At 39.1% G+C, this 9,117-nt stretch overlaps 1 protein-coding gene across 1 annotated transcript in view; it reads right to left on the bottom strand.

The window, feature by feature from the left end:
• The window catches only part of ALPK3 (alpha kinase 3), a 54,747-nt gene that overhangs the window by 25,724 nt on the left and 19,906 nt on the right, over nucleotides 1-9,117 (bottom strand). Inside the window, exons 4-5 of the mRNA XM_018567634.1 lie at nucleotides 7,381-7,498; nucleotides 5,824-7,297 (exon numbers count right to left, since the gene is read on the bottom strand). Coding sequence (XP_018423136.1) covers nucleotides 5,824-7,297; nucleotides 7,381-7,498 — 1,592 coding nt within the window. The remainder of the gene's footprint in view (nucleotides 1-5,823; nucleotides 7,298-7,380; nucleotides 7,499-9,117) is intronic.

The raw sequence follows: 9,117 nt of genomic DNA, 5'->3' as shown, positions 1-9,117 counted from the left end.
CTGGGCACTGCTCTGTGTCCCAGCGGGGATGAAAAGAATCATGTCCGCGCTGACAAAACGGCAGGAAAATTTCACTTTCGGCATGTAGCCGAAAGTGCCATTTTCGGCCGGCGCCCCCCCTTCACTTTTCGCCCGTGGCCCGCGCCCCTGCTGCCCCCCCAGGTGTTACGCCACTGCTGAGGTATAGACTGGCATTTGAAGGTTTTGAGGTCAAGAGACATAATGACTAGATGGAACAACCCAAGATGCCTAAAGCAGGCAGTAAAATATGTAAAACAAAAACCATATTTTGACTGGCTGTCTGGACTGAACATCTGGCTGACAAAGAAGCTGGACGTTTACAATGAGTAAAATATTACTAAAATTAAACTTTGTTAAGCAATAAAGCCTGGAAACTGTTGAATGGCATGAAAAATATGGATACATCATATGCATATTCTATTATGTTGTGTTGAGGTATTATTGTAATTTATCTGCCCCAGGAAGGAAAAAATCCATGTTATATTCCTCTTGGTGCTTTTATACAAACTCCTTTTCATCTCGTGGTGTTTTAGAGGCCACCGGATACATCTCGGAACACTTTGAAGTGATATCAGTGACCAGGAATGAGAGTGTAAAATATTTCCATCTGCTAAATAGTGCTGATCCTGCCAATAACACACTTTCTGCGCAATATCAATAGAGGGGCAGCTTTTTCATCCTAGGACATGATCTATGTTAGGACAACGTAGAACCCCCCTTCCCTCCCATTCTCCCATTTAGGGGTAGATGTTCTGTAGTCTCCATAAGATAACTGGGTTGGGCTGATAACACTGCATGAGATTTTAATGCAACAAAGGACTTGTTGACAGAAAGTTACAAGTTCATTGGATTTCTAGCAAATCAACATGTATTTTTCTGTAATTGAAGCATTTGTAAACAGGCAAAACATGGGATATGTGTATGCTTCAGGTTTATTTTTATTTTGTTTTTATAGTTTTTTTATTATGTTTTTTTTTTTAATTTTTAGCCAATGCAAAGCTTTGTTGGTCAATAAAATCTAAATGTGTTTTTATACTAGATATACTGTATAATGTAAATATGTATCGATTAACCAGAGGATGCTTTCCTAAATATTGACCCCTCCTAATAAAATGAAAGTCTACGTATTAGATTTACGAAAGTAACTTCCAATCATTTAAAATCTGCAGTTCTTATCAACATAATACCTGGCGATCCTGCCATGAAGGTCCTTGTTCAGACTTCTTGATAGAGGGCAGGGGTAGCCAAACTCCGGCCCTCCAGCTGTGGTGGAACTACAAATCCCATGAGGCATTGCAGGATTCTAACAGCCACAGACATGACTCCCGGAGAGAGATGCATCATGGGATTTGTAGTTTCACCACAGCTGGAGGGCCAGAGTTTGGCTACCCCTGATATAGGGTGACAACGCTCTGTCCCTGTATCAGTATTGTGTTGTCACCCTGTCACATGCTCTCCCAATGGAGACTACAAACGACTGTGCCAATTCACATTGCACGGGTATGTTACACTATTGTTACCATCAGGGAACCGCCCTGAGAAATAACATGCATCCATCACGGAAGTGCATACATGTAGACAAGAAGTGAGAAGAGGCTGCATGAGAGCAGCAGGAATGAGAAGTAACAAAGGATAAAAAGTGTAAAGGACAGATATATACACACACACATATATACAGTATCTCACAGAAGTGAGTATACACCCCTCACATTTTTGTACATATTTTATGATATCATTTCATGTGACGACACAGAAGAAATGACACTTTGCTACAATGTAAAGTAGTGAGTGTACAGCTTCTATATCAGTGTACATTTGCTGTCCCCTCAAAATAACTCAACACACAGCCATTAATGTCTAAACCGCTGGCAACAAAAGTGAGTACACCCCTAAGTGAAAATGTACTCACTTTTGTTGCCAGCGGTTTAGACATTAATGGCTGTGTGTTGAGTTATTTTGAGGGGACAGCAAATGTACAATGATATACAAGCTGTACACTCACTACTTTATATTGTAGCAAAGTGTCAAAGTGTCTTCAGTGTCATCACATGAAATTATAAAATAAAATATTTACAAAAATGTGAGGGGTGTACTCACTTCTGTGATATACTGTATATACAGCACAGCAGCTAAGTGGTTAGCACTTCTGCCTTGCAGCACTGTGGATCCCCCTGTCAAATACCAGTCTTGACACTGTCTACAAGGAGTTTGCATGTTCTCTCCTTGAGGGAAGGGACTGATGTGAATGTGCAGTATGCAAAGTGCTGCGTAAATTGTTGGTGCTATATAAATACCTGTAATAAATATATAGCCAATATTAAAATGCTGATTGGAACAATGGGTCAATTGCAAAACTGAAATATATACAGTATACCACCCATGAGATGCCAATGCCATATGTATTTATACCACCCACGAGATGCTAGGGCTAAAATCTCTGTAAAGGCTAAAGCCTATTCTGCCCTTCAATTATCTGAAAAACCATTTTGCAGTTTACTCTCACAGACAGCTAATATAGATATTGATAATATGGTGTATGAGGTGATTTTTTTTGCTTTCATATACCTTTATTTATTCTTATTTTCCTCAACATTTCAATAGCTGCCCAGCAAACAATATGATGGCATGGGTTGGGATAAACTATAACACTGCTGGCAGTTGCAGCAACATTAAATAAAAGATTTAAAACATTGGGAATAAAAAGTGATTTTTGTAAACAGTGTTTTAGATTGCAAAATCCTTTGTCACTGTCACTTTTGCTTGACGTTTTTTTGGCAGAAAACAGGGCTGGAGGAAGATGATCAAGGTTTTCCAAATTGGGGAGGGGGGGTTGTATATGATCGGTTAGACATAAGAGAACTAGGGAGAGAATATAGGATAAGGGGAGGGGGGGTTTTGAGAACACGGAGGAGAGGATAGAGGTTTAACAACACAGGGGTAAGATGCCCTTCCTCCTACTCCTCCAAAGGAAGTTTTGAAAGAAGGAATGAATGAGGGGAACTGGGAGGTAATTAGGGGAGAATGAATGAGAGAGGGGGTAAGATATATATGCTTGAGGTTTTTTTTAAATGTATTATATTAATACATTTATATAATGGAATATGTAAAATGTATGAAAATAAAGTGAAATAAAAATATATTAAACAAAAAAAAAGAAGGTTTCCAAATTGATAAAAGAAAAATCAACAATCTTCGATATGATGATGACACAATGCTCATAGCTGAAAATATAAAGGGCATCAAGAGCCCGATTAAGAAAGTTAAAGAACAGAGATAAAAGATGGGACAGCTAAGTATCAAAACTAAGGCTATAGTTATGACAACAGGAACATGGTTGATGGTGAGGACACAGAAATAGTAGACAGACTTCTGCCTTCTTGGATCAATCATGGCCCTTATGGAAGAGCTAAAAAAAAAACCTTTTCTTTAAAAGTACTGCTGTGTCTATTAGTACAAAAGTCAGAATTGTCCAGAACTTGATATTTTCTGCTGCTCTCTATGAATGTGAATTCTGAACAATAGAGAAGCAAGACAGGAAAAGTATCGATGCCTTTGAACCTTGGTGTTGGCCATGCACCATGAACAGCAAGGAAAACAAATGGCTCCTTCAATAAATCAGGGCCAAACTTTCATTAGGCGCTCAGATGACTAACCTGAAGCTGACTTTTGTGGACATATCTTATGAGAAAAAAACAGCGCAATAAAAAAGACAGGTATGTTTGAACAAATTGACAGGAAAAGGGGTAGAGGACGGCCGCTCTGACACAGCGCAGCATCCAGCGGGGAGGAGAGAAACTGTCACAGAAGGCCGAGTGATGCAGGGGAGGAGAGCGCTGTGAACGGCTGGCGTGTTTCCTCCCGCACCACTCAGCCTCCTGTGACAGATAAGGAGAGCAGCGGCATGGGGGAGGAGAGAGCTGTCAGCTGTTACAGGAGGCCAGGCAGCGGTGTGGGGGAGAAGTCAGCTGTCAGAGGAGATGGAGCTCTCCTCCCGCACCATTCGCTCAGCCTCCTGTTACAGCGAGTCAGGAAAGAAAGCGGGTACAAGCAGTCAGCAATCAGTGATCTCTGAGTGTTTGTAAATATTTGAGGACATAGTATGTTTACTGTGTCCCCAATTATGAAGGAATGGGAAGTGATCTACATTACTTCCTGTTCATTCATGATTGTGGACATGGTAAACATACTATCTCCACAAGTTACTGTATGAATGAACAAGGGATGCACAAAAAGAGATTAAGGGCTCTATGTCCTCAATCTCTTTTTCTATTTTAAAAGGGAAATATCAGGGGTCTGTTTATACCCCTAATATTTCCCCCAAAGCCCCCAACAGTAGAGAAAAGAATAAAAATATTTAATAAAAATAAATCAATAAATAAAAATAAAATATTAAAAAGAAATTAAAAAGACTAGAAATTAAAACAATTTCAGTTTCGGACTGACATTTTTTATTTTTGGTTTTAAATATTTTATTTCAGTGCATCTCTACTTATAACCCAAACAGAAGACAGATCATTCTAAAAAAAAAACCACTATCTGTGCGGTCGCCGGGAGTCTCCATCGACTTCACAGCATTCAATAATAGTAAAAACAACAATAATAAGGAGAGAAAGATATGAAAAAAAGGTTCACGTACTGAATGCTATCAATACAAGGTTTCACTACAAACTGTTTCACTACCTCACTAATCGACCCTGTCTTCAATGCGGTAAATCTTCACTTTCCTGGTGAGCTATAGGCGCTGCTGGTATCCAACACTTCTGGATGTGTCACATACCTGGTCCCCTGCTGAGTATTGTGATTCCTACTACCAGCAAAAATGTCACTACTATGTCTTGTAGTGGCATTGCAGTTGGTTTGAGAATCACAATGATTAGCAGGGGACCAGGCATGCAACACAGCTAGGGGTGTTGGATACCAGCAGCACTTGTAGCTGTTTAAGGCCCTTGTCCAATGGGCTGATCAGGAGAGGATCCGTGCATGGATCCTCTTCTGATCAGGGCAGTGCGGAGCGGATGTCAACGCTGTGACATCCGTGTCTGTACAGTTTTTTCCTCCATCTTGCAATGGAGGAAAAAACTGCAATTACCGAACCCCATGTATGTCTACGGGGAATCGGATGTAAACGGACACATGATTACCCCCCATCCGGCACAATCCAGTCCTGCAAAATGGATCTCTGATCTGTCTGTTTTTCCAGACCCGGCCAGAGGGCCATAGACTTGCATTGGGCATCTGATCGAGTTTGCCTGAAAAACTGACAGGCAATTCCGATCGGAGCGGCCATGTGAAAGGGGCGTAAGAGAGATTTAACAAACTGCCTGCTGGAAAGGTTTTGATGTCTTTTTTTTACACTTGAAGGTCGCTTTAAGAAAAAAAAATCTTGCACCAGCAAATGCATAATGTGAACATAAAACACACTGCATGAAAAAGCAGAATTTTTCAATGTCTGTCCTCATAATTATTTTATAGTTACGTAATTGACTTGCACAACACCACGATCAATAAGGAAATCCTTGTAATATTTGCAAAGAGTTGCATGTTATAAGTAATCTATCTTACATCACATGTACATCAGTGTACCATGTGATATGAATACTTTCAGACTTTTTGTGAGAGCTGTGACAAAAGAGGAAGAAGAGGCTTGGAACAGCGTTGTCTGGAACATAGTAAAGATATTGGCTATATTTCTTTTTCCAAACATATATGAGTGTCTTGGCTATAATTAGGTTCCTTCAGAAGCATCTTAGTCAAGATGGAAAACATTTTCGTATGAGACAAGTAAACAATTAATAAACTTACTTCATTGGAATTGTCTGTGGACATTCTGTTGTTTTCCAATGGTTGCTCTTCATGTGGTTTTCTCCCAACTTCCTCTATGTTTGTAGATATACTTTTGTTACCATGTGCTGATGCTACATCAGAGGAAACCTTATCAGGTACCTTTACTGGATAAACCTGGTCCGTTGACTTTATTTCCTTTACTTTTTGCTCAGTGAAATAACTTACTGGGACTGAGACAGAAGAATCACTGTTTCTTTCTACAGCAGGTAGCTTTGGCAGTTCCGATTTTAGCTTAACCTCTGGCAATGTCTGACATATGTTTGAGACTCGTCCAGGTGCGGGAGTTTCAGACTTTTTACTTGGTTTTGGTGACGTTCTGCGTCCAGCAGACAATTCTCTTTGTTCTTTTGAACGTCTTGGGGCAGCTTTTGGCATTTCTTTGTTCTGTCCTTCAATTGATGGTTTTGCATGAGTTACACTAGGAGTTTGCATATCTCCCTTTGTTTTCTGGTCTTTTAAGAATGTCGTTGGACTCTTTTCTTCATTTGTATGTTGTGTTAAATCATCAAAATACATATCTTTTAGGGAAAACATGATATCCCCCTCAGTTTGCAAATTAACTGGTTTTGGAATGGAAGATTCATCTGCTCTGCTATGGCACACAAGACCATCTTTTAGTTTCATGGTATCTTTTGCTACTACAGATTTTCCAGTTTTATTAGGGGCAGTGGAAGCTGCAAACCTTTTGTTTGTTGTCACAGGAGATATTTCCACCTCCATTTTTTCTTGCACTGGAGATTTAGGAGTATCTCTACCAAATCGAGACCTTCTTGTAGCAGAACTTATGCCTTCCACTTGATTTGGGCTTCCTTGTACTGCTTCCTCTTTCTTGGAATCTGGTATTTGTAAAGGTTCGTCTTCTTTTTTCTTCTTTCTTGCATAGGACTCTTTTGAGGCTTGCTTTTTTGTTATAACTTCTACTGTTTCGTAGACATAAGCAAGAAATTCTTTCCCATTTTCTTCAATATTTTCAGGTAGAGAATAGCCATTGGTGGTTACCTCTTCCTTTGGTTTAGTGTCCATTTCAGCAAAGCCATTGACTACATTTTGAGGCTGCTCCACTGTCTTTGGAATTTCCCCTTGAAGCCTTGAGTTTGGATCAGGAATATGGACCTTGATTAATTCCTCTTTATCTTCTGATGAAGCTAAGGCATCTTCTTTCTTTTCAGATGAGAACCTCCGCTTTCTCTGAATCCTTTCAGGACTCAAAGCTCTTAGTCTTTCACCTTCCTCAAAGTTCTCCTTGACTCTCCTCCTACTTTGCTCAATCTCACGCATTTTGGCTTCAGCTTTTCTCTTGAGTTTTGCAAACCATCTTTGGTGGATTTTGTATTCACTCATTGTTCCAACTTCTAGCACTCCTGAACAGGAAACTATGCCCTTGTTATTCCTGGCGGATGCTTGATAAATTGCTGCATCTTCTTCACTGCACCTAAAGCATAGATTTGCTATGATTAGAACTAAGCAATGCATGGAAATTAAATCTAAGTCTATAAAATCACATTAAACACTCACTTGTAAATTTGTAATGTATGCCGTTTTCCATTACGGAATATTTCATATTTTGGCAAACCACAATATCTGTCCAGTTCTTCATCATCTTTGTACCACGTAACCTCTGGCTCCGGGTATCCTATAGGAAAATGTATTTATTTTGTCAAATGCATTTTTTTTAAAAAGTATCAAAAAAGGGATTAATATATAGCAGTTTTATGGATTGAATGTGAGCAACCTTCAACACCTCAAAACATTAATGGAAATTAACAAGCTTTCCACCCTGCCTTTGTCATTACCCCCTCATTTTTGCTAAACATACCACAATTATATTCAAAAAGCAATGATAGCAACAAGACCATGTTTTCACTGCTCTATCGCTGCTATACAGATCTGACTAGCAAGATTTTAAGCTTCCTCTTCCTCCATTAATATTTCCCCATTCCCTAATAATAATAATCATAAAGATAATGAAGAAGTTGGCCTGTCATCAGACAAAATGGTGCTTGCAGGCAATTTGCATGTGAGCCGAGTTTTCACATTTCACTGAATCATTGCAAATGCATCCAACAACTTTTGCTTGACTAAGACCGGTTAATGGCCTGACCTGAGAACCCTGTAATCCTACTATCACCAACAAAATAATAGTTATGTTCTTCCCACTGAATACTCTGTTAAGCTCTAGAGATATTAGAGCTTTTATTAACAGGTCCCATTACTGGGGCCAAGTGTTCTGATGTGTTCTGTAAAATCAAATTTATATCAAAAACAGAATGTTGAGTTCAATGGACCTTTAGGGGAATTATACCACATATATGTACAAAATAAATAATTATCCTTTACACATACATGTTTTACTCTGAACTTGCGGCACTCTAGGACATGTGTTGATGGGCTTATATATGCTTCCAATGGGTTTTGCATTTCCATAAAAATCAATGGAGATGCAAAGCCTGCCTAAATCAGGTTAAATGCAGGTCAGAGGGAGGTTACACGCCCAAAGCCCTTCTATACAGGCAGTAGACGGGTTTTCAATTTTACTTGTAGATGCTGCTTGACATGTGAAAGTGTCCTTATCTTAAAAAATACAGATTTTTATGCCATGTATTCACTGTAATTGAGCCCCCTTGCACTGTTTACATTTTTCCTGCAGGTAGATAGTTGCATAACTGAAGTTATATCTCTCAAGATTTGCTTATGCTCCTTACTGTTTGCTGGTAAAACATTTTAATGGTCATGATGTTATCTCTGGGACTAAACTGGATTGCTGGTTGATTCACACATGCTTTAGAAAGCTATTTTCATGACATCATAGACAAGATATAGTTATAGTGTATATTAGGAGGTTTTCTATTTTCATATGTTACAGGACAGTCCCTTCACCTGCCCCCATTCACGCTGATCTAAAAGAGAGATTAACTGTATTGTAGAGCTGAAATAAATAAATAAAAGCATTGGCAGTGCTTGAGAGGTGATGTGTGGCAGAGATTAACTGTGCTGGAATTGTGATATTAGAGAAAGGAGAGACGTGTAATATAATATAATAGCCTGTTCTTATATATTGGAAAATTATATAAGAAACATTAAAGTCTAGTACACTAAAATTAGTACTCTCTGCTTTGTAGGTAGTCATGACAGCCTGACAGTTTAAGCTGTTGATAACTAAGGTGCATTAGGATTACTTACTAAGGGCTGATTCACAACAGCAAGCACGTGTAATACTGCGTGAAATGTGTGCAAGCTGGTGTGTGTTGTGAA

Source organism: Nanorana parkeri, unplaced genomic scaffold (assembly GCF_000935625.1).
Source record: "Nanorana parkeri isolate BGI_ZX_2015 unplaced genomic scaffold, ASM93562v1 scaffold1078, whole genome shotgun sequence".
Classification (NCBI taxonomy): Eukaryota; Metazoa; Chordata; class Amphibia; order Anura; family Dicroglossidae; genus Nanorana; species Nanorana parkeri.
Note: the sequence above shows the minus strand (reverse complement) of the source record. Positions and strands in the feature narration are given on the sequence as shown.